Source organism: Podarcis vaucheri (assembly GCF_965113315.1).
Source record: "Podarcis vaucheri genome assembly, chromosome: 5".
NCBI lineage: Eukaryota > Metazoa > Chordata > Lepidosauria > Squamata > Lacertidae > Podarcis > Podarcis vaucheri.
In genome coordinates this window covers 46979051-47004907 of record NC_138763.1, presented here as the reverse complement: position 1 = coordinate 47004907, position 25857 = coordinate 46979051, and the positions used below count along the sequence as shown (strand labels likewise).

Sequence of the window (25857 nt, the reverse complement as noted above, 5' to 3'; positions counted from 1 at the left end):
CTGCCCTTGAAGCTGTCCCAGAAACTCCAGCAGGTACAAAATGCTGCAGCGAGGCTCCTCACGGGGTCTCTGCCATGGGAGCATATTCACCCAGTGCTTTTCAAGCTGCACTGGCTCCCGGTGGAGTACAGGGTCAGATTTAAGGTGCTGCTTTTGACCTTTAAAGCAGTGTTTCCCAACCGGTGTTCCGCGGCACACTACTGTGCCGTGAGACGTTGGCTGGTGTGCCGTGGGAGGGAGGCGGGCGAGTCGGGCGGTGAGAGGCGGCGGCGGCGAGGATCCGCGTCGAGCCGGGGGCGGCTCCGCGGTGGTGGTGCCGAGCGGCGGGGCAGCGCGTGCAAAAGGGAGGAGCGCGAGACAGCGGAGGAGGAGGAGGCCGGCATGTCCGGGCAGCAGCAGCAACAACAGCAGCAGCAACTCCCGGCGACGGCTCCTCAAGCCCCGCCGCCGCCCCCTCCTCCGCCCGCTATCGCCGCCACCACCACAACAGCCGCCGCCGCCTCAGTTGCCGCCGTCCCTCAGTCCCTCGCTCTGCTGCCTCCTCCCACCCCCAAAGCTTGGAGGTTCCCCGGCAAGAGGGAGGGAAAAAACTTTCACTTTCGTGCATCCCTCCCGGCGTGACGCTGCGCGCTGACGTCACAGGGCTGTGCCGCGGTGGTGTGCCGCGAGATTTTTTTCATTAAACAGGTGTGCCGTTGCCCAAAAAAGTTTGGGAAACACTGCTTTAAAGCTCTTCACGGCCTAGGACTCTCGTACCTACGGGACCGCCTCTCCTGGTATGCCCCACGGAGAGCCTCAAGGTCCATAAATAACAACACCCTAGTGGTCCCAGGCCCTAAGGAAGTTAGATTGGCTTCAACCAGAGCCAGGGCCTTTTCAACTCTGGCTCCAGCCTGGTGGAACGCTCTGCCTCATGAGACCAGGGCCCTGCAGGATCTGATTTCTTTCCGCAGGGCCTGTAAGACAGAGTTGTTCCACCTGGCCTTTGGCTTGGAGCCAATTTGATTCCCTCCCTCCCTCTCTTTCTTTTTTCTTTTCCTTCTCCTCCTGCGATGAGGCTACATTTTAATATTTTAATGTTCCATTATTTTAATGTTGTATTTTATTTTTGTTTTTAAGTTGTAATCATTCATCTTGTTTTTATTATTGCTTGTAAGCCGCTCTGAGCCCGGCCTTGGCTGGGGAGGGCGGGGTATAAATAAATTATTATTATTATTATTATTATTATTATTATTATTATTATTATTATTATTATCATGCCACCAGAACTGGATGATCTTTAATGGTTTGGGCTATTACAAAACTCATGGATCAGGCAGTGGCTGGCCCTCTCCCAAGTATTTCAGATACACTGGAATAGGAATGAGTGAAAAAGACTCAACTGGGAAAGGTGGTGCTATGTTTTCATCTGGAAGGTTGAAAGGACTGTAGTGTCTCCATCTCTTGGCCACTACATACAGCTTTTATAAGCATGGAACTCTTTCAGCATTCACAACAGTAAGCGCAAAAGAAAAGCCAATAATGGCTACCAAGTTATGGTGAGGTCATCTGCAGAGGAACAAGAATATCTTCTTTTACAGATTGAAATAAATAAAATAATAAAAATATTGTCCAGTAGCACCTTAGAGACCAACTAAGAGGAAGTATCTGAAGAAGTGTGCATGCACACAACAGCTAAGACATTCATTCATTCATTCATTCGTTTGTTTGTTTCAACTACATCAGATCCACATGGCTACCTTCTTTTAAAGATAACAGGGATCCAGAGGCTGCCTAAACAATGAGTTCTTCTGCATCTCTCCCAATTGGAAAGATTGTTAGGGAAAGGGGTTAAAGTGAAATGAATCTTCAGTTAAAATATACGTCCCCAAAATGTAACAAAACAGTGTGACATTCATACTTTTTGTGCTGCTGTGCCTCCAAAGCATTTTACAGGAACCTGTCAAATCTAATCAAGCTTGTTTATTCTGCATGTAAATGTAGGACCTGAGGCAATCTTCTTTCAAAAATACAGGAAAAGCACATATTGTCCCTGGCAGTTACTTGGCAGGATAGGGTTTTTTTTGTGTGTTGTTTTTTTTTTTAAGGACAAAAGGCAAAGCCTAGTTAACTCTCCATTTCAATAATTTCAATCATTATAGTATTTAGGCTACGCAAGAACCATTTTGTTTGTTTTGTCAGCAGGAGTGACAGCATAGCAACCAAACCCAGTTAAAATGGGGTGGGGTGTGAAAACCAAAACCAAGCATGTCATATGAAACAAAGTGGAATCAGGTGATTCTTTAATATTTGATATCATGGCTTAAACTATCTGTAACAAATTATGAGGATGTGCTCACTCTGCCTACAAATCTTGAATTTTGTTTAAGTTTGTGACAGTGAGAAATTTCCGGCTGACAGCCTTGTTCTTAAGATAAACCCTTCTTGGCAGTTTACAATTGAATACCAACTACTGCGGCATCGTCTGTGCTTTCACATTTGCGTTGATAGGGAATGATGGGACTCTCCGTAAGATTCAGCTGCCCCCTCCTTACACATCTAATTTTAAACACAGCAATTGTCTGCCCTGAATTTCTGTCTGACTCAGTCTGTGCTGTGGCTGTATGTCTTCTTGGCCATCATCTGCAGAATTGGGCAAAAAAACTATTGCTAACAATACTGAGGACATGAAATAGTGTTATCAGGTGATGAGAGGAAAATCACATTTCCATATATAACAATTTATAAATGAAGTGTTTTCCAAAACAATCTGGAACCCACAGTCCTTGTATAGTGTTTCTCATTTGTCAAACTGAAAATGATATAAATCTTATGACATGCAGGATGAAGCAACACACCTGAAAAAGATCTAAAAGAACAACACAATTGTGGCTATTGAAGCATCACTCTTCTTTCAGTTTTAGCATTGAATATGACAATATTTTATACCGGCTCAAGAAAACAGATGGGAACAAGAATCTGTGGCTAAATTTAAAAAACCCATTAACCAGGAATGCTTGGATTCGAGTCACGTTGGTCCCATTCCTAATATACTCTGCCTTAACTGGTTTGTGAGTTGGGCAGCTATAGCAGGCCAGATACAGGCAATTCAATCTTCATCCTCTTCTGACTTTGCAAGAGAATCCGCTAATCTACATACAAACAACCCAGAATGATCATTTTTCAACATAAGGAAATATTATCATAGTAATCAGATCTGAGCTACAGCTACCAATACCAGTGTACCACATATACACATAAAATATGTCATTTCCTAAAACCAGATCCTCCTACTTCAAAAGCTGACATTTATGGGGTAACCAAGACAACAGCAGCTAGAGCACACTCATTCAGAAGTAAAAAACTGGAAGCTACTTATATTGCCTGAGATCTCACACACTTCCCTCTCCTCCTCCTTCTTCCTCCTCCTCTTCTTCAAGCCCTTATTAATGTGTTATTTCTCCTATTCACAATTGCAACAAAAGGATGTTCAGATTTCAATCCATCAACCACCTTGATCCTTACCACTGTGAGACTTGCTTTCAAGTAAATACGTAGGCAATAGCAACCTCCCTCTTATTTCCTCAGAAGAATCAGAGGGTCTCTCTATTTGTCTTTGTCCTCCTGGGATGTATTATGGAAGCAATGCAACTAGTCCACATTGTACAAGACTCTCAGAGTCATCATGTGCTTAAAAATCACCAGAGTGAAAGAACAACCTTCTTCACCAGCAGGGGTGGGGTGTTCAAGTAGATTTAGAACAATTACCAAAACAATGCCAAAGGGGAAAAAATGACACGTTCAGGTGAACGCCAAGGACACACCAGTGATGAGCAAAATGAGCTGTCCAAACTTTACAGCAAGAAGAAGAGCATCATCTTTCTTTCCACACTTCTAAACAACAAATTCAAGACACCACTGTGCCTCTCTTACCTTTGAGATTGAGATGCTGGTGATGAACTCTATGGAACCGGCTTGGGTTGCCTCTTGGCAGCGCTGGGATGCTGGAGAAGCTGTTCCCCATGGCATCAGAAGGCAGCAGCCAACAGCTGGGAGATGACAACAGCTGGAGGAATCTGTGGGTTTGTGCCGCCGGCCAGGGCGGGGTAAGGGAGGGGAGGGGAGCAGGGGCTAGGGGCTAGGCTCGCCCCTCCCTCTCTCTCTCCTAGACCTTCCTCTCCTTCCCTCTCGCAGTCACTTTGGCTCCAGAATCCCCCTTTGTCTCCTCTTCCTCAGAGAAGCTGCCTTCACTTGGGCTCGATCTACATCGTGGGGTGGAGGGAAATGATTGGGGAGCGGCTGCCTCTTGCGCGAGCAGGATGGGAGATCTCTGCTGCTCTCTTCCCTCGGGGAGCTCAGGTTGATTCCCACGGTAATCCCTCCCCCTCCGCTCTTCCTCTCTCGGATTCCTCCTCGCGTCTCCCTTTGTGTCTCTTCTCTCCACCCCCCCCCACCCCTCTCGCGCGCTCTCGCCTCTCCCTTCCTACTCCTGCCAGGCTCGCTCCGTGGATTTTACCTTGCCTAGGCAACGTGAGAGGATGGGGATGGGTGTCATCCGGCTGCCCTTGCCCCTGCTCAGCCGCAGATGCTGAAGCAGCATGGCGCTTCGGGGGCCTTTTCTCCTTCGCCCCCCGCCCGCCCCCGCGGCTTCCCTATCTGGGGGGCTGCGGCAGACCGCTTCCCCATTTGGATCTGGTTGTTATGGTGACAGCTGCCTCCTCAGACTAGTGACTTAAGGGACCAGATGAGTCACGTGAGCAGCCAGATGTGCCACCTCTGGCGCGGGAGGCGGGACAATGAGGCGTGGAGGGGCTCTCTCCCGCCTCTGGCTCTAGGGCCCAGCGAACGTCGCCAGGCCCAACAGGTAGCGTCCGGAAGGGTAGCGGACGGAGGCACGTGGCTGGAGATCCCGGCAGCGTGTGCGGGGCAGAAGCTCCAGTTTCTCGCGCGCCCTTTGGAGTCCGAATTGTACGCGCGAGAAGCGGCGATCCGGCTTCGCACTCGTGGAGAACCGGTGGTTGCCCAGCGCGATGAGTAGGGCCTGGAGCGTGCAGTGTGTGTGTGTGCTGAGGTGGGGTAACTTGGAGCTGCACGCGCGCCTTTCTGCAAGAGGAGGGACGAACAGGAAATGGTCGTGGGTGAACGTGCAGAGGTCAGTCGCTGAGTGAGCGCGTAGAATGCGCTCCAGAGGAAAGCGCGTGTGCGCACTCCCAGAAAGGGGAGCCAGCGCTGGAAGCATGAAGTGCCTAGGGCCAGGCTCGCCAAGTGGATAAGTTAAGAGGGATAGCGTGCTTCTCCCCATTCATTTTTCTGTAAGCCCATTTGCTCCTCTAGGTTTCAGTCGGAGTATATTTGGGTCCTATATATTTATTATTTTATTTCATGTTATGCATTTATAGATAGCACTCATACACCATTAGCTCGCTGGCAGTTTACAGTGCACATAAAAAAAATATAAAACAGGCAAGAATTTAAAGAGCAATAGAAATCCAAGCAGCAAAAAACGGCACAAATTAAACACTTGCTCCTAAAACTAAGCCACTCCTTTGCTCTCAAGAGCTTGCTTTTAATGGAATTATCCCTACCTACCCAAAATGTCGGAAGTAATGGTGTGTGCTGTGAGCATCTGTGGGCAACATATGAGCAACCATGCACTAAAAGAGCAGGTATGGATCGCTAGCGGCCTCAAGGGATGTTTTGTCCAGGTCCTGCCAAAGGCATGTATATGAGGACTAAAAACTCAAAAATTGCTTCTCAATGTTTGCACAGTAAAGAAAAGGAGGTAATTGAGGGTGGGTAGGTAGGTATCTGGGTGCATCATCATATGTTTCTAAGTAAAGTGTCCATGTGGGAAATAAACCTTCAATAGTTTAGAATTGCCTTCTGCAACGGACATAGCTCCGATTCATTCCAAGTCACTGGGAGATTCCCATTGATTTGGGGAGAATCTTGCATTGCAACACAGATATGCCAGGGCATGAATGTTTCTGCATGGATGCAGTTGTCCTTTCTTGAGTACTGTACTTAGTATTCCTACTTCAAGCTACCTTACAACAAGTCAGACCATGCTAGTTGAGTATTGCCAACTGACTGGTAGCAATTCTCCAGGATTTCAGGCAAGTGTCTCTCACAGCCATACCTGGAGATGTCAGCAATTCAACCTAGGACCTTCTGCATGTGGAAACCAGGTGATCTTCTACTGAGCTACAGCCCTTCCCTCATGTGGGACATACAAAGTATGTAGAGTTTTTACCTGAAGGTAAAATGTCCAGAGTAGCCCACAGTACAACGTCAGTGTTATCAGCTATAAAAGGCATGTGCCAACAGCCAGAAACTAACTCCAAGGTAAGTAACAGAGATTGCAACCATACATATGTAATTGCACTGCATATATATTGCAAAAAGCATGTATTCCAGAAATTCTGGGAAGGTAAATCTCTATGCCTTTAACTCTCTAGCTCTTAGAACCAGAAGTCAGAAAAGATGAGAGAGCCATCTAATCAAAGCTGTCAAAAATTGCCTGTGAAAGCCAGACCACAGTCTGCAACAAGCAGAGAACAGGTGTGCTTGCTGTGCATGCAAATAATTACAGATGACGCAAGCTTGCTTGTGCCAAAGAAAAGCCCTTAGGACCTTTGGGAAACAGGGCCACACTAAGCATATGCCTGCCTGTAGATTTACATATTCATTCTTATGTGCAAACCTGGGAAAGCATTTGCCAATGCCCACAGGCAACGTGAACCCCAAGTATATCTTTTAAATCCATAGGTAAAGGTAAAGGTAAAGGTACCCCTGCCCGAAACGGGCCAGTCTTGACAGACTGTGGGGTTTGTGCGCCCATCTCACATTTATTGGCCGGGGGCCAGCGCTGTCCGGGGACACTTCCGGGTCACGTGGCCAGCGTGACATCGCTGCTCTGGCGAGCCAGAGCCGCACACGGAACGCCGTTTACCTTCCCGCTGGTAAGCGGTACCTATTTATCTACTTGCACCCGGGGGTGCTTTCGAACTGCTAGGTGGGCAGGCGCTGGGACCGAACAGCGGGAGCGCACCCCGCCGCGGGGATTCGAACCGCCGACCTTTCGATCGGCAAGCCCTAGGCATTGAGGCTTTAGCCCACAGCGCCACCCGCGTCCTAAATCCATAGTGCGCAACAAAACATTTTCCACAAACAAGGACCAGTGGGTTGTGTAGGTAGCCAAAACCAAATAACAGAATTTGGGTTTTATTTTTTAAATCTCAATAGTCTTTATCTATTTCCTGCCATTTTCTACAGAAAATGTTTTCTGGAGACTTTGCTCTATGGATTGGCCAGATGAAAAATTCAAACTGCCCTCTAGTCCAGAAAATATCTCCAATTAATCTAGAATGTAGCTGCCAGACTGATGACTGGGAGTGGCCGTTGGGACCATATAACACCGGTCCTAAAATATCTACTTTAGCTCCTAGTACATTTCCAAGCACAGTTCAGAGTGTTGGTACCAACCCTTTTTAGTCCCAGAAACATTTTTATTCAGTCCTCAGGACTGAGAAGTTCTGGTTGAAGAAGAACATCTCTTTATGGGGGGCAGGGGGCTTTTGTTGAACATTTCTATTCCCCTTTTAAACTAGGCCATGAACCTTCTTATTACTGAGAATGACAGATCTTTGAGCTTGGGACAAAAGGGGAAAGTAACACTTGACACTGGATATATTGTAAGTATATCTTTAGCACTGTAAATCAAGACTACTACTGAAGAGATTTAGTTCAGTCTTTCCAGACACACACACACAGACACACACACACACACACACACACACACACACAGAGAGAGAGAGAGAGAGAGAGAGAGAGGTATCTTTATTTTATTTGGATATAGGATGAGCATGACAAGAAGCTTCTAAAGGCTTTGTCAAACTGTTATGTGTATGCGATAAAAGGGGGGTTTCTTTTTTAAAAGAACAGTGCTGTCCCCTGCTCCAGAGCTATAAAATAACACCTGTGGCTTTGCTTCCCTTTGTGTGCCATCACACCAGATTTGTTAAGTTACAGGGAACCAGGCAGAGGGCCTTCTCGGTAGTGGAGCCCTCCCTGTGGAATGCCCTCCCACCAGATGTCAAAGAGAACAACAACTACCAGACTTTTAGAAGGCATCTGAAGGCAGCCCTGTTTAGGGAAGCTTTTAATGTTTGATGTATTACAGTATTTTAATATTTTTTTGGAAGCCGCCCAGAGTGGCTGGGGAAGCCCAGCCAGATGGGCGGGGTATAAATAAATAATAATTATAATTATAATTATAATTATAATTATAATTATTATTATTATTATTATTATTATTATTATTATTGTGATAGTTTAACCTTTCTTTATAAAGCGGTAGCAGTCACTAAGAGAGGAAAGTCACTAAGAGAGGAAAGAAAACATGTGGAGATGGAAGAGACAACACTAGCCACCAACAACCATTTTGTAACAACATTTTGAAAGAAAACCAACTTAAGAAATCACATAGATTGAGGGGGGCTACCCTGTGGCCCTCCAGATGTTGAATTGCAGCTCCCATCAGCCCCAGCTAGCAGAGCCATTGATGAGAGTGGTAGTCTAGTAACATCTGGAGGCCACAGGTTCGTCACCTTGACACAGACTTGACACAGTGATGGCCTCTGGGCAAGCATAGGTTTGTGACTAAGGTTTCAAATTAAGCTCCACTGTCCTGTCTCACCCATACACACCTCTGCTAATTTCTCCCTTTGCACCAACAGATTCATGGTACCGGCACATCTTTGGACTCCACCAATGCAAAGGACTTTAGTAGTGATGCTATCTTAATCCAGAAGTCATAATGTAAGAATATAATTCTGTTTTTAATCTTAGCATTTGGTTCCTAATAAAAGATTTAAAAGATCTCTCTTCCAGTCTTGTTGAGCCCCCTTGGTCCTAAATTAGACAGGCAAGTGTGAAAGATGCTCTTAAACCAGCAGGGTCCTAAATTTTGTTTTAGGTCTATGATTTTAAAGGCATCCTAACCAAAAACGGATATCTTGCAGACAACTCTTAGTGAGGCTATTGGCTTCTTAAATCTACTGAAGGAAAGTAGCTCCCAGATGATGAAAGGAATATAACTTGCTAATCACATTTTTGTTCTTCGCCTTATGACTTTTAAATTCCTCCTTCAAACTTATGTCTCCTGGTGGACTTTCAGCCCCATTTGCAAAGCGGTCATTAGTCTGGAACACTGGGGAAGAGATTCAGGGGAAAGGAACAGGTGGGAAAAGGTTCCTGCTCCTTGGGGGCAAATTGTCCCTTCTCAAGAACACCCTGCTGCAGAATAGCTACCATTGAACTAACATTACAAACAACTGTAATGTGATGTGTAACTTTGCTGTAAGTTACTGGAACAACAGAAATGATAGCTGGTTAGTCAAATCCTCTGCATTGTGACTTTCAGGATATTTACATTTTACCTGAATGTTATTTTTTTAATTTTAAAAAAAGTAGTTATCTACGTGTTAAAATGCCTGCATCTTCTTCTGTTTAATTTTCAAAGACATGTTCATATAAGTGTTGCATCAGATATAAGCTGCTCCTTAACATGTGGTGGGGAGTACTGAAAGGGGGGAAATCATCCATTTTTTACATGGAGCTCACTCATGTGCAGAGCTGTCTACAGTTCTGTGGAAACAGAGATAGCATTCCTACTGGATCAGGGTGGACTTAGGAGCACAAGATGTGATGGCCAACGATGGGCCCATCCACACTTGCATTTGGCATGTGCTTTCTTAGTATTCTGGATTAGGGTGGTTTGTCTAGGAAAAAGCTATCAATTAAACTCCAGAATCAGAGATGTGAGATCATGCCTCATGTCCTACTTTTGCATTTCCCATAGGCATTTGGTTGGCCACTGGAAGAGACATGACGTTAAACTAAATAGCCCTTTAGTCTGATCCAGTGGGGATCTTATTATGTTCTTAAGTTATGTTAATTGTTACCACCTTGTGTATAAAAACAGAGCCAGATCTTATATTTCAGCTCTGCCAAGAAGAAGAAGAAGAAGAAGAAGAAGAAGAAGAAGAAGAAGAAGAGATAAACCCTTCACCCAAATAGAAGTCCACTCGTCAGGAACTGCAGAACACACACTAGGTTAGGAGAAGGACAACAACAACACATTACGAAGCTCTCCCCATTATGTTCTACCCTGGTGACAAGTGATGCGAACTAACAGTGCAGCTGGCCCTGAATCTCCTAGCTGCGATCTTCTCTTCCTGCACTGGATACAAATGGGATAGGTGTGAATAATGACAGAACTGGTACAGTTCTGGCCTAGATACAGTTGCAGGGTTTCACTTCAGATTTTGTTTTTGCCTTCTATGAACATTATGTACTTGGAAGCTTGTTGAATGATTCCTATGATGAGTTTGACCCATTGCCACACAGTTTCAAAACAGCTATACTCTAGCTGTAGAATTTCATTATTAGTCAAGGGTCATGTTTCTTTACTTCCCTTTTCTATTTTCTCCCAGCTTTCCAAAGAGGAGAGACCGTAAAGATTAAAGTACAGTGGTACCTCAGGTTAAGTACTTAATTTGTTCTAGAGGTCCGTTCTTAACCTGAAACTGTACTTAACCTGAAGCAGCACTTTAGCTAATGGGGCCTCCTGCTGCCGCCGCACCACCAGAGCATGATTTCTGTTCTCATCCTGAAGCAACGTTCTTAACCCGAGGTACTATTTCTGAGTTAGCGGAGTCTGTAACCTGAAGCGTATGTAACCCGAGGTACCACTGTAATTGATTTTTTAAAAAAAGGTTTAGGCAGAAGGCCAGTACAAATTGTGAAGGTCATCCCCTGTGCCCTAGAATAGGGTTCTGGAACCTGTGGTCTTCCAGATGTTATTGGACTCCCAACTCCCATTAGCTCCAGCCAGCACAACCAGGAGTGATGGATGCTATCACTAGAAATATATGTCTAGCAATATATGTGAACTGCAATTTCCCCACCACTGCCCTACAGGAAGAGAAGCATTGAAAGTACTCAATGCCCCCCCCCACCAGAAGAAGTCTGTCCCCCTGCAATGTCTTACTCATGGGGTATCTTGACCTGTTATTTCCCCTGAAAAGCTTGACAACTTTGATTTCCTAAATAAAGCTCAACAACTTTGGCTGCTCTCCCCCCCACAAAAAAATTTTTTGGCTATGCCCATGGAGAGAAGATCTAAAGGCCCCAGAAGAATTGAAGCTCGTGGGCCATGCCAAAAGATGTTCACATATTAACAGGTTTGATATTTCTCCACTTCATTTACAACATTCAAATATTTGGACGGAAGTTTCACCCGTCATTCTCTACTACACAGTAGTTCAGAGCTTTCCAAGCTGTTTATGTTGGTGGCACACTTTTTAGACATGCGTCATTTTGCAACACAGTAGTTCAATTTCACTAGCAAACCAGAAATTAAACTAACCCCTTTTCAGCTTCAGGAGGAGCATGGGGAACATTTGCACAACACACCTGCACACTGCAGTGACATACTAACGTCACAACACACAGTTTTGAAAGCTCTGCAGTAGCTACTCATTGAACACATGTATTCTTTTTGCAAACTGCTTTGAGGTGTTGTTGCAATCAAGTGGTGTATATCAATGTCAAAATAAAAATGAATCAATAGCCAGAACTAGTTTTATCATTCCTTTGTTAACTCTCCCTCTGGATACACACACAACTGAGTCTTGGCTTTTGCTGCTGTGGTCCTTGGTGATATGTTTAGGATTGCTCCAACCCTAGAGGCAAATCAGGCAAACCCCTGGGGTGCCAAATTTCTCAGGAGTTGGGCTGCCTATGTAAATGCATTGGAGAGAGAACCACTGCCTGCACTTTTGTAAGAGATGCAAAGAATCTGCTAAGCAATTCACCACTCAAGGGCTATTCACTGCATTGCAGGGAATATGATCAAGACCCTTCTGCTCTCTACCCATTATCCAAGCCATAGACACAGTTGTCCAGAGAAAGAAATAAGAACCAGCAGAATTCTTGAAATTGAAAAATAGAAAAGTAATATCCTGGTCAACTATTGATTATTTAATCTGCTATTGATCAGCATAAAATAAGAAATGGCAGGGGAGAGGGTTCACCGAGGGCAAGTACAAAACTCGGGTCAGAGGTGGATGTGATTATACCACAGTAGGGCTAGGAGGGACCGCATGAACTAATCACCTGCCTACAGAAGGAACAGGAAGATGGTGGGGGGAGTATCTGCAAGCAGATGTTTTTGCATGCAGAAATAATAAATTATAATAATGATTTTATTATTTATACCCTGCCCATCTGACTGGGTTGCCCCAGCCACTCTGGGTGGCTTGCAACGTATATAAAAACATAATAAAACATTGCACATTAAAAAGCTTCCCTATACAGGGCTGCCTTCAGAGTCCCAGGATCAATTCCTGGCACTGCCAGTTAAAAGGATAATACAGCAGGGAATGTGAAAGACCTGCCTATGACCATGCAAAGCCAGAGCTCAAAAAAATTATGTGCTAATGGACACATAGCTTCCATGATCCTATTAGACCAATAAAGTCATGGAATGCACAATTGGAGAACAGGAGTGTGTAAGGTGCACCTCAGAAAGAGCTTTCATTTACTCAGTCACGCCATGTGCGACCATGGAAAGGGAAGTGAAGGTCCCTTAGGCCTGGGAATTCCTTCTTAGTGGCAAATATTGTGATCAGTTAGTTCCTAAACAAGTTATGCTGGAGCAACCTGTTTTCCTAAGCAATGATGCTTGGCAAATTGATGTGCTGAATGTACACCGCATTCTTGCTCTATTCCCCTTTGATCAAGCTGTAAGCACTCCTTGTAGAGGCAGAGGAAGCCGATTTCTCATCTGTTAGCTATTTATTGAGATAAATGGCTAAGGTGGGCTTTAAGTGTTAATATTTTTCATTATTTGGGACCCTGGCCATAAATATATGCCCAGCAGCAACAGCACACAGAAGAGCATGCTTTTGCCGAGTTAAAAGTAATATCCTGTGCAAGGCTGGCTGGGCAGACCACACCTGGAGTACTTTCTGGGCACCACAATTCAAGAAGGACACTGACAAACTGGAACGTGTCCAGAGGAGGGCAACCAAAATGGTCAAAGGCCTGGAAACGATGCCTTATGAGGAACGGCTAAGGGAGCTGGGCATGTTTAGCCTGGAGAAGAGGAGGTTAAGGGGTGATATGATAGCCATGTTCAAATATATAAAAGGATGTCACATAGAGGAGGGAGAAAGGTTGTTTTCTGCTGCTCCGGAGAAGCGGACACGGAGCAATGGATCCAAACTACAAGAAAGAAGATTCCACCTAAACATTAGGAAGAACTTCCTGACAGTAAGAGCTGTTCGACAGTGGAATTTGCTGCCAAGGAGTGTGGTGGAGTCTCCTACTTTGGAGGTCTTTAAGCAGAGGCTTGACAACCATATGTCAGGAGTGCTCTGATGGTGTTTCCTGCTTGGCAGGGGGTTGGACTCGATGGCCCTTGTGGTCTCTTCCAACTCTATGATTCTATGATTCTATGATTCTATGATTCTATGTATACATACCATATGAGTGCTTTGTGTACCCACACAGAAGGCCCCATCTTGCTGAATCATTCTGAAATTGTTCTATCTTGCTCCAACCTTTCATCATACCTGCCTACCCAATTTCTGTTTCATGTACATTTGTCCAGTGACAGTGGCTTGTTAACTGGTACACTGCTGACCTAACTCTGTTGTACAGTACTGCTCCTTCATATTGAGCAAACCCATGACATTTGCAGAAGGGGACAAGGGACATTGTGCTGGCACATAAGCCATTGTGCTCCATCATAACTACCTCTTCTCTGGCACAGCAACTCTTTTGTACCTTAAATGACCGACACTTGGTGATGGAACTTAACATTTTTTACCAGACCTAAGCAAATTTAGAAGTCCCTCAGTGTACTTGATAGCACTAATGCCACATTATCAGCAAACACTGACTGTCCTTCAACAATTTAAAGAAGAAGGCTTGTTCAGGCAGATTTTCTCTGTGGTTGACTGCACAGGAAAATAAGTTAACAGTTCTGACATTCTTGCTGGAAGCCACAAAAGTGCAGATAGAGGGTTAACTGGCTTCATGCTGCATGCAGTCAATGTAGCTTAAGGGCCTAGAAGAGTTCAGAAGCTTTGTGAGGCTGCAAACCGCAATGCACTAAGAGAAAGATAAAGCACACATGCAATGGTACCGCAATCTGCACACAACAGCAGGGGTTATTTACAGTGCAGTCAAACCATCAATGCATGTTTTCTAGACAGGCACATGATAGGAGCTGAAGCTCACAAAGTTTTCCTGTAAATTTGCTAGAGAGAACTCAGAGCCACTCACCCTGTGCCCTGACATAGCCATATATATTCTCCTTACCTGCATGGGGACATCCTCTCATCCTCTCCCTTTTCATCTCATCACCAAGCCAGAAATGTGAGGACAATCTGCATGTCTGAGCTCCATTGCTCAGACACCATCTTAAACTAGACTTAAGCATGTCTTTGTAACCAAATTACCATTTTAAGCCTGCCTGAACAAAGCTGCTGTATCTGTTACTCTTCAACAAATATTCTGAGTGAGTAAATGTTACTTTTACCTTTCACCAGACTGTTTGTGTGGTGGGGAGAAAAGGGGGAAATACCAGGAGAATGCAACTTCCCTTTTAAGCTGCAAAGGGATGCGCTTTACTGAACTCACAAACATGAGAAAAGAAGGATAGTAATTAAGAAATAGATCCTTTCCTAGCATCTATACACATCCCTACAAACACATACTGCAACCTACAGGTCTAGAGACCTTGTCAATACAGGGTGAGGCATGGTGGATTGGACATCTCAGTCGTACAGTACATGTTTTGCATGCATAGAAGTCCCAGGTTAGATCCCAGGTGTCTCCACATATGGCTGGGAAAGATTTCTGTCCCGGGGGGGTGGTGGAAGGGGTATGTAAGGAAGCACAGGCCCAGGACTTTTTTGTGCGCAGGAGTACCACAAGGACATAATCTGCAGGAGTGGCACATATGACTCCCATTTTCAATATTCAGAAATTCCAAGCTTCAAGATAGGTAATCTTGAAAAAGGCTGAACTATTAGTGTTAGAACCGGAACATTGTGAAATGTTCCTTTTTTTCATGGATGCTGCAAACATTTCAAATTTCAGCTTGTTTGTCTTGGAACTGTTTTTACCAATTAAAATAAAATTGTAGACTATCCCTTAATAGAATAGCAAAGATTCTTGGCCGGTGAATGTTAGTGAGTGAACTGCTGTAATGTCACAGAATGTTCATTTTCACAGCGGTATGTGGGGAAAGGATTTGAGGTAGAGTTTGAAACTCAGAAAACAAAACCATATATTCACATATAGATCAGAGGCATTTACAGACCTGCAGGTTATTTTCTGCTGCTACTGTATCTCTCTTTAGAACCCATAGCTTGTTTGTTTGTTATAAAATATTATTGCATCAAGTTATAATGGTTCGGCTGTATGAGGATCCATTTTCTTAGACTTCTCCTTTGATATGTTTTCCTGTAGATTCGTATGAGATGCACAAGCCTAACTCCACTTTTATACTATCAATTTGCCAGCATTATTATTTTGAGTCTTAGAAAACTAGTCCTAGGGGAATGTTTGCTGCCAGCATGGTCTTTTGGATCAATAATGTTTGATTGTGACCTTTACATTAGCAATGTTGTCATCCATCAAACCAGGCAGGATCTTCACATAAGAATTAGTAAACACCCAGGCGTTAATTCAGTCCACATATGAAAAAGATCATCCATACCCATTGCAGAATTTATATTTGAAGCTATACTACCTAGAGAATCCAGTACATATCAGTAAGAGGAATAAAATGTGCTGTGTCCATTGTTGTGATGTTTATGGCACAGCTTCATTTTTAATCTTTTTACTTTCCAACCTGCCCCCACATCCTCAAGCCATGTGCAATTAATACTTCCTATTTACAGGTAGGTAGCCGTGTTGGCCAGAGGATTGGAGAAGATCAGTCTACATTCCAATCCCAAAGAAAGGCAGTGCCAAAGAATGCTCCAACTACCGCACAATTTCACTCATTTCACATGCTAGCAAGGTTATGCTTAAAATTCTACAAGGAAGGCTCAAGCAGTATGTGGACCGAGAACTCCCAGAAGTGCAAGCTGGATTTAGAAGAGGCAGAGGAACCAGAGACCAAATTGCAAACATGCGCTGGATTATGGAGAAAGCCAGAGAGTTCCAGAAAGACATCTACTTCTGCTTCATTGACTATGCAAAAGCCTTTGACTGTGTTGACCACAGCAAACTATGGCAAGTTCTTAAAGAAATGGGAGTGCCTGATCACCTCATCTGTCTCCTGCGAAATCTCTATGTGGGACAAGAAGCTACAGTTAGAACTGGATATGGAACAACTGATTGGTTCCAAATTGGGAAAGGAGTACGGCAAGGCTGTATATTGTCTCCCTGCTTATTTAACTTATATGCAGAATTCATCATGCGAAAGGCTGGGCTGGATGAATCCCAAGCCGGAATTAAGATTGCCGGAAGAAATATCAACAACCTCAGATATGCAGATGACACAACCTTGATGGCAGAAAGTGAAGAGGAATTAAAGAACCTTTTAATGAGGGTGAAAGAGGAGAGCGCAAAATATGGTCTGAAGCTCAACATCAAAAAAACGAAGATCATGGCCACTGGGCCCATCAACTCCTGGCAAATAGATGGGGAAGAAATGGAGGCAGTGAGAGATTTTACTTTCTTGGGCTCCATGATCAGTGCAGATGGTGACAGCAGTCACGAAATTAAAAGACGCCTGCTCCTTGGGAGAAAGGCGATGGCAAACCTAGACAACATCTTAAAAAGCAGAGACATCACCTTGCCAACAAAGGTCCGTATAGTAAAAGCCATGGTTTTCCCAGTAGTGATGTATGGAAGTGAGAGCTGGACCATAAAGAAGGCTGATCGCCGAAGAATTGATGCTTTTGAATTATGGTGCTGGAGGAGACTCTTGAGAGTCCCATGGACTGCAAGAAGATCAAACCTCTCCATTCTGAAGGAAATCAGCCCTGAGTGCTCACTGGAAGGACAGATCGTGAAGCTGAGGCTCCAATACTTTGGCCACCTCATGAGAAGAGAGGACTCCCTGGAAAAGACCCTGATGTTGGGAAAGATGGAGGGCACAAGGAGAAGGGGACGACAGAGAATGAGATGGTTGGATGGTGTTCTTGAAGCTACTAGCATGAGTTTGATCAAACTGCGGGAGGCAGTGGAGGACAGAAGTGCCTGGCGTGCTCTGGTCCATGGGGTCACGAAGAGTCGGACACGACTAAACGACTAAACAACAACAAGCCGTGTTGGTCTGCCGTAGTTGAAACAAAATAAAAAAATTCCTTCCAGTAGCACCTTAGATACCAACTAAGTTTGTTATTGGTATGAGCTTTTGTGTGCATGTATCTGAAGAAGTGTGCATGCACACGAAAGCTCATACCAATAACAAACTTAGTTGGCCTCTAAGGTGCTACTGGAAATAATTTTTTTCTTTCGTTAATACTTCTCTAAGGTGCTACTGGAAGGAATTTTTTTATTTTGTTAATACTTCCTATGCCATGCAGGAGCCTTTCCCCAAACAGTTGCTCACTCAGCTTTCCTTTTTCAGCTCAGATTCTATAATATACTGTAATAAATGGGTAAATTTCCACACAAACACACCGCTAGCAGGAGTTCTGGCACTGAGAGTTTGGCCACTTTGATCCCTCCTCCCCCAAAATTGCTGGTTTGAGGGGCTTTCATTGGCTCCCACCAGCAGGCATACAGCTGGTTGCAGCTGCTGCCTGCCTGTGATTTTAGCAGATGTAGCACAGCACTCCACAGAGCAGAGTGGGACTGAAGGACACCTCCACCACATCCAAGCCCCCTCCAGCGCAGGCAGATTGGGGGTTTGGATTGCTCTGCCCAATGGTTCTTGTAAGGATTACTCAGTTAATATATGCAAAGCACCTCTAATGCTCAAAAATGCTACATAAATACTCAATATTTTTATCTCATCCTCACAGCCACACAGCTCTTCAGCAAGTGTCACAAAGCCTTCCTGAGTGAGACAGCAAAGCAACTGCCTGTAACTAAAAATAATGCCAAGATTAATCAAACAATACAACTCTGCTGGATTCTAGAGAGACACGATCTGATTTATTTACACTGAAAAGTGCTTCATGCCTACAATTTTGCTAAGCAAAAACAGGTGTGACATTTTATCCCCCCCCCCTCTTCATCAATAAATTGTGCATGTCCTGGTTATGGAGATTAACTTTACAGGCAAATGTCAGTCTTAATTCTGGTTTGACAGCCTGGGTGCATTGCAAGACAAGCAAACTGTAATCTTGCGATACAAACACTAAACTAAACCATGTAGAGGCAGGGGCAGGCTACAGTCGCAAGTTCTCAGCAGTGTCTTATTTGAATAATCTATCTGACAGCTCTGCTCTTCCCTCAGAATTCCCATTTAGTAAAAATATTTTCAGATGTCACACATTCCAGAAGCAGATAATGTTGCCATATATGCTTTCCTATGACACAGCCTTTGCCAGACTGTTGTCCTCTACACATTTTTGTGCACATTTCCCCCTAATATTTATGCATTATATATGCTGTTTTTGCTAATATATACATTTTTGCGGAGACTTTCCAGGAATTTATGCATTTTTGTATGCACTGTTTGACTGGAGAATTGCATCACAAAAATTGGAGAAGTATAAAATTGAAATGGTTAGCCCTGCTTTGGTTCAATTGTTTGAGAAGTGTGAATTAGGTGGTTTCTTATCAAGATACAAGCAAAACTGAATTTCTCCTCCATCCCTATCAAGTATTCCCCTAGCATTGGCAAGACCTGCTTAATGTCCGTTTTAATACCAAAAGCTAAACACTGCCTCCTTGTGGCACAAAATCATGCACATACAATAGCAATTATAACTACTGACTGAGACAATCCTGGATTAACTCATCTTTCAAATTCTGTTTGTTTTAGTCTACTACATTTAAAATGAAAGCTCCGGCTGAAACACGATCTGGAACTCAGATGGGGAGGAGAGACTTTGGGAACCATTTCCTAAGGAAATATATGTATACAAGTACCAAAATCCATTGGTAATGCATGGGGAGGGATCGTGCAATGCTAGCTGAAAAGGAGTTGGGTCTGCCTCCTAACATCTATAGGCCTCTGCTGAGATATATGTTTCCAGGTTGCTTCATAAAACAGAAGTAACCCTTACCTATGAAAAAGTTATGCCACACTCTGCTCCACACAACTTCATTCGGCTTGGCTACAGAACAGGATATAATCATACGTAGTAGCATTGCTAAGAAGCCCATGGAGCGCTGATTCTCACACTGTGAATATGTTACCTGGGACCAACTAGCTCCATATCACCTACACGGACTGGCAGAAGTTATCCTGGGTTTCAGATTGGGAACATTCTGTCCTACCTGGAGACACCAGGGATTGAATCTGGGACCTTCTGAGTGGGAGGCAGATGCTCAGCTACTGAGTTGAGTTCCTTCCCTAGGATCTCACATAGCTAATACAGTGGTACCTCGGGTTACATACACTTCAGGTTACAGACTCCGCTAACCCAGAAATAGTACCTCGGGTCAGTGGCGTATCGTGGGTTGTCAGCACCCGGGGCAAGGCAAGTAATTTGTGCCCCCTAACCCGTGGATTTGCGCCCCCTAACCCGTGGATTTGCGCCCCTAACCCTAACCCCCAGATGTTGTGCCTGGTGCGGCCGCCCCCCTGCACCCCCCACTGCCTTGGGTTAAGAACTTTGCTTCAGGATGAGAAAAGAAATTGCATGGCAGTGGTGTAGCAGCAGCAGGAGGACCCATTAGCTAACGTGGTGCTTCAGGTTAAGAACAGTTTCAGGTTAAGAGCAGACCTCCAGAACGAATTAAGTACTTAACCCGAGGTACCACTGTATATCAAGCAACCACACCAGGCAGATTATGAAACTTTGTTTCAGATGGAAAAGTTTACAAAGATATGGGACCATATATACAGCAATTCTAAGGTAGAGCAGGAAATAAATCTCGCGTTCTGTGCCCCCTGTATTCCCTTTCATGCAGTTTAAGAGCTGCAGATGAATCAAAGCCAACTCTGCTGAAAAACAACTTACAGGGAGGAGACTTGTAAGCAAACTATCTCATTTGACTGACCTGGTTTCTCACAAACACCAGTGATGATTCATTACTGGACAACAGAAGGAAACCATACATGGGAAGAGGCAAAGGGAGGGGAATGAAAATCAGCTTTTGATTATTTGAAAGCTACTTTCATTCTCCATGGTGCACCAGTTACTATCTTCACACTGGAGTGTAAATACTGCATCATACCTCCAGGCTACGACTGTTTCACATACAAAAGAGTTTTGTGATTTGATTTTTCTAATGGAGGAGCTATAATACCAGGAAGACTCTATTCATTCTCTTACTATAAAAGCAAAATAACTAAGCTCTAGGTTTCATCCTGATCCAACAACACATGGATAAGGAACGCAGCTGGAACAATTATGCCAACGAGGACTGAATAAGGAGGCTCCTAGGTATGAAGCCAAGAATGGCACAACAAAGGCAATGATGTTAATGTGAGCTACTTTACTGTTTGTTTTGCTTGCTTATTGTCATCCTGTCTTTGAACTAAACAGGCCTTACAGGGCTCACCTAATCACCCTGCCAGAGAAGGCTGCCAAGAGAAGACCAGCCAGTGCTTCATCTCTGAGACGAACCCAAGCGCTCTACAGGAGGAAAGGCGCTCGGTCACCACAACACTATGGATCGATTCCGGATGATCTTCCAGTACTTCCAGTCCAATTCAGAGTCCGTGACTAATGGGATATGTGCACTGCTGGCATTGGCAAGTGTAAAGATGTACAGCTCCTTTGACTTCCACTGCCCTTGCCTTGCTAAATACAACATGGTGTATGGCTTAGGAATTATGTTTATCCCACCAGTGGCACTTTTCCTCTGTGGTCTCCTTGTCAACAGACAGTTTGTGGTGATGCTTGAGGAGTGGAAAAGACCTACTGGGGACAGGAAGAAGAATCTAGCCATTATCAGGTGGGGGATTTCAGTACTGGTGCTAATTACTTTCCACAATGAAGTTTACTTATTTGTTGCACCCTTCTCTCCCAAGGTGGAATCTAAACTTCCTCCAAATTATTACTTAGAATTTGTATTGTATTGTTTTAATTCTTAACAGTACTTAGGAGGCTTTATGTAGCATGATATCACCATAACCACTGAAATGGATTACAGTTCTTATGTATAGTTATTATAACACTCAACTCTGAAGCTAAGAAATAGTGGCATGCCCAAGGGTACACAATAAGGCCAGATTTGAATACAGGCTTCCAGATACACATATCACCTAGAGTCAAACTAAACAGGACAGTGGAAGAAGGTTCACCAGCATTCTTTTAGAAAATTTAGATTAGAGGGGGCGGGGTTGGATTAGAACTGTGATGCTGGAAGGGCAGTTTTAACCATTTCCACCTGCATTGTATTTCCCATGTGAAAACCCCCACTCCCCAAGCTGGTATTTGTTCTGTAGCACAAAACATACTTCCTTATTTGTTTACATTTTAAGATTTGCATGAATTATAAATACTGATGATTAATAAATATTGCTTGACTTTATTTCATTTAAATTCTTAAGGATTTGGATTGGGGTTGATGATAAGTTTATAAGCTCAATTAGAGGTCAATGAACTTAGAAGTTTGGGAAACCCTTTGGAAATCACTGGAGCATGCTACTGTCCCTTCCCTTGTTATTGCTGGTGCTAAGCAAGTTCCAGCCTTTAGAAATATCAGTTTAGTTTTTTGCTTCTCTATCCAATAACCAGGTACATGTGTTCCTCCGTTCTGCAACGGGCCATGATTGCACCTGTTGTTTGGATCCTAGTCACCCTGCTCGATGGAAAATGCTTTGTCTGTGCTTTCAGCAGTTCTGTTGACCCTGATAAGTTTCCAGGTTTCGTCACCAACATCACACCTTATAATGAGGTACAGCGCTTGCTGTCCAAGGTCCCATGCAAGGATGATGAACTCATAAGGAACAATACTTCCCGCAAGGCTGTATCCAGGTACCTCAAATGCTGGTCACAGGTAAGTAACAGACATCTATAGGATATTGCTCTGTAGGAGCTCCTTATAGGAACATTAACCTGCTCTTGAAACATACATAGGTAGAATCTGTTTCTCAAGCTCATCTTCAGAATATTCTCTTGGATAATCACTGATTAAATGCAAGAAGCATAATTTTTTAATTGATTTTTGCTGTCAATGGAAGAAAAGAGCAACAGATGATTCATAAAATACACATGGACCCTACAGCATGTGCAGATTAACTAACAATTCATAAGGTATTGAGCCGCTATATGAACTATGTAGTGTCTCAGACACAAACTTTTGGACAAGTCACCATCTCTTAAACTATCCTACCAAACAGAGCTATGGTGGGAATAAACAAGATAAGGATTGCAAACTAATTTGTTAACTACAGATTCTTTTGAAATGCTTATTTTATTTGTTTGTTTGTTTGTTTGTTTGTTTATATTTATATCCCTCCCATCTGGCTGGGTTCCCCCAGCCACTCTGGATGGCTTCCAGCAAAATAATTTTTAATTATTTAATTTTTCCATTCAGCATATTCCATTCATTATGCCTCCAAGACTCTTGTCTTCTCTTGTTTCTGCTTCCATGTCTGGTCCCATGTGCAAAACAATCTCCATAGTCCTGCATCCCCTGTGTTGTGATAACCTTATACCATGTCAAATTTCAACCAAGACGGGCTACAATTAAAATCCAACCAATAGTAACAAGAACATGTTGGGTTAGGGTGGGGTGAGGAGGCAAACTCTCCAAGCCCCTGGCAGTTGATGACACAGTCCAGGTTTCAGGCTCTGCTCTGCTCTGCAGAAGGAAGAGTGAGTCACAGATAGACTCATGGGTTGACTGATTACAGATGCCAACTAATGAAGCAGTCCTTCTTTTGATTTCAGTACCCATTCCTTCAGTTTTTGCCATTTCATCCATCTGCCATTTTATCTCTCTTAACATGCACTATAAGACTGGGTAGGCAATGTAGTGCCTTTCAGATATTGTTTGGCTCCAACTCCCATCAGCCCCAGCCTGCATGTCCAATGGTTAGGGATTATGGGAATTGTAGCTCAAGGACATCTGAAGGGCACCACGTTGGTTATCCTTGCTATAAGGCTTCAGTCAAGGACAATATTCCTTTTGTTTTCCTAGCACTAAATAAATGTAGACATTAATTAGCAAATCAACATTTATTACCATTTTAATTACTTAACAGAAGTCGGGGGCTCCTCCCATAGCAGGGTGTTCAACTAGAACAGGGGTCTGCAACCCGCGGCTCCGGAGCCGCATGTGGCTCTTTTACACCTTTGCCGCAGCTCCGGGGCGGATACTAGCGAGGGGAGGAGGCGCATTGTGCGCCCCGACACTCCCCACTGTGGCGGGCGCTGTACTGGCTGTGATGTCGCATGGGGGCGGTGCGTGCATTAGTCACGCACCGTCCCAACGTCACCTTCCCACCCGCTGTCAGATCAGAGGGCAGTGGCGCGCATGCTTTAAATGTCACAATGGTTTTGCGGCTCCCAGGTTTATTTTTCCCTTCGGAAACGGGTCCAAGTGGCTCTTTTTGTCTTAAAGGTTGCAGACCCCTGAACTAGAAGATCTGAGAAGTCCCTTTTATTATGGGATATTCAAGCAATAGAACACAGATGTCCTGTTTTTTTTTGTTTCCCTGTGGCTGGCCTTGATTGCCTTAACATTTGTATGTACTTCCTTTGCCTTCTAGGCTTTTGGATGGAGCATACTGCTGACCCTTATAGTGATCGCCTTCCTTGCCCGCTCTCTCAGGCCCTGCTTCAACCAGGCTACCTTCTTGCAGACTCGCTACTGGAGCAACTACATTGATATTGAGCAAAAGATTTTTGATGAAACTTGTTGTGAGCATACCCGGGACTTTGCACACAAGTGCATCCTCCACTTCTTTGAGAGCATGCAGAAAGAAATTAAACGAAGGCGGTTCCATGCCCACCCAGGAAAAGAGGAGCGGAAGGAAGGCGAGAAGGATCACTTGCAGGGAATCAGCAGCCAGGAGCAAGTGAACAAGCTTCTTCAATCATGGTACTACAGCAAACCTCCACTGGATTTGAGTGGAGCTACACAGAAGCAACCCCTGGGTACAGGGGGAATATCTATGCCTTGGACAGGCAGTATGATTAACAGGTGGCATCCCCAGCCAGGGACCACAATTACAAGGCAAACAGACGTTTAAAAGGAAATGGAAACTGAGAACATCAGTAGCTAGGGGGAAACACATACACACACATCCCAGCAAAAATGGGCTGCTCTTGCATCTTTAACAACAGCATAGTATGCAGGAATCACATACCCTCCAACACATCAAGATGAAAAACCGGGACACCATCTTCCAGGTTCACACTCCCACATGAGTAGCATGACCCATGCAAGATCGCAGCCCTGAAAAAAGCACTTATTTTGGGCATGGTGCCCCAAAACACACTTTTGGGGGTGCAAGATCACAGCACCAAAGAAAGTGCTTTTGGGGGCTCAAGATCATGGTTGCCCCAAATGGCCACCGTGACCTCCTGGAGGGCGCAGGGAATGGGATGTCCCAGTTTTTCCGGAACAGTTGAGGGGTATGGAATCAGCGGCAGAAACTTTTAACGGCATGGAGTGAAGCATTAGCACATGCTAATGTCTGTACAACGAGTTCGGTTCAGATTTATTTCCATATGAGCCATAGGCCATAACAAAAATGCAAAAGGATCTGTAACTCTTTGGTACAGCATATGCTTTTCATGCAGAAGGTCTCTGATTCAATCCCTGGCATCTCCAGGTAGGGCTGGGAAAGACCCCAGTTTGAAGCTCTGGAGACCTGCTGCCAATTCATAGCTAGGTGGATTGCTGGTACTGGTACTTAAACATGTGCTCAATATATTGTACAAAAAATGGTTAACAACATAGCCCACATCTTACAGATTATTACAGCAGGCAAAAGGTAGGTCCAATGTTGGCAACTCTATCCAGCAAGGAGACAGTAATGGGTGTACTAAATTATCACAAAGGCAACAGCTTATCACTAATGAATAATGCACTATATGAAATTATGGCCCAACTGTATTGGCTGCCAATTAGTTTCTAGTCCAACTGAAAGTGCTGGGTTTGACCTATAAAGACTTCAATGGCTCCGGACCTCAATACCTCAAGGACCACCTCTCCCCATATAAACTGACCTGGACTCTGTGACCATCAGCTGAGGCCCTTTCTCGTGTGCCTCTGCCACAAGTGGTCTGTAGGGTGGCAACACAGGAACGGGCCTTTTCTGCAGTGGCTCCCCATTTGTGGAATGCTCTCCCCAGGAAGGTTTGTCTGGTACCTTCATAATATGCCAGGTGAAAATGTTCCTCTTCAACCAGACCTTTGGCTTATTAACAGTCTATGTCCTTTTAAATGTTTGTGGGAAGGGGTGTTAATGGTTTGCTTTGTTTTCTATCTTGTTTTTATTGTGTACTTTATGGTTTTATTCTGTATTTTTATGGTGTGAAGTGCCCTGAGATCTCCGGATGAAGGGTGGTATACAAAATAAAATAAAAATATAAAAATAAGAATTTCCCCAACATCCTATTGGAATATGTTGGACAGCTATACTTGAATCTCCCTTCTAGAATTAAATTATTAATTCATTTTCAGGCTACAAGAAAAGATGAGAGAGCCAGGCATGTAATTACAGCAGAATCCTGGGCTTCTAAATAGAAGCCTCTGTGAGTATTT

General features: G+C 44.1%; 2 protein-coding genes across 10 annotated transcripts in view; one reads left to right on the top strand and one right to left on the bottom strand.

Moving 5' to 3' along the window:
- NEURL1 (neuralized E3 ubiquitin protein ligase 1) overlaps nt 1–4011 on the bottom strand; it is a 126494-nt gene extending 122483 nt beyond the window's left edge. The window contains exon 1 of the mRNA XM_082225267.1: nt 3913–4011. Coding sequence (XP_082081393.1) covers nt 3913–4003 — 91 coding nt within the window. The 5' untranslated portion in view covers nt 4004–4011. The remainder of the gene's footprint in view (nt 1–3912) is intronic.
- CALHM3 (calcium homeostasis modulator 3) lies at nt 3986–25667 on the top strand. Of its 9 annotated transcripts, none has more exons than XR_014220417.1 (4): nt 4817–5131; nt 5537–6324; nt 8718–8799; nt 9985–10971. XR_014220417.1 is itself a non-coding variant. In XM_082225277.1 (4 exons), exons 2-4 carry the CDS (start codon nt 20804–20806, stop codon nt 24335–24337), a joined length of 1032 nt encoding a protein of 343 aa, XP_082081403.1. In that variant the 5' UTR covers nt 4820–5055; nt 20679–20803; the 3' UTR covers nt 24338–25667. The 9 variants fall into 9 exon arrangements, 4 of the variants coding, with proteins under 4 accessions (XP_082081403.1, XP_082081402.1, XP_082081404.1 ...); XR_014220418.1 differs by having other exon boundaries at nt 4818–5131; nt 5537–5645; XR_014220419.1 differs by lacking the exon at nt 5537–6324 and adding an exon at nt 7590–7673 and having other exon boundaries at nt 4819–5131.
- Nucleotides 25668–25857: the final 190 nt, after the last annotated feature.

Coding starts and splice junctions, on each gene's coding strand:
- CALHM3 (XM_082225277.1), top strand. CDS start 20,804: ATGGATCGATTCCGGATGATCTTCCAGTACTTCCAGTCCAATTCAGAG. Junction 21,091..21,875: donor AAGAATCTAGCCATTATCAG/GTGGGGGATTTC, acceptor TCCAATAACCAG/GTACATGTGTTCCTCCGTTC. Junction 22,138..23,854: donor ACCTCAAATGCTGGTCACAG/GTAAGTAACAGA, acceptor TTTGCCTTCTAG/GCTTTTGGATGGAGCATACT.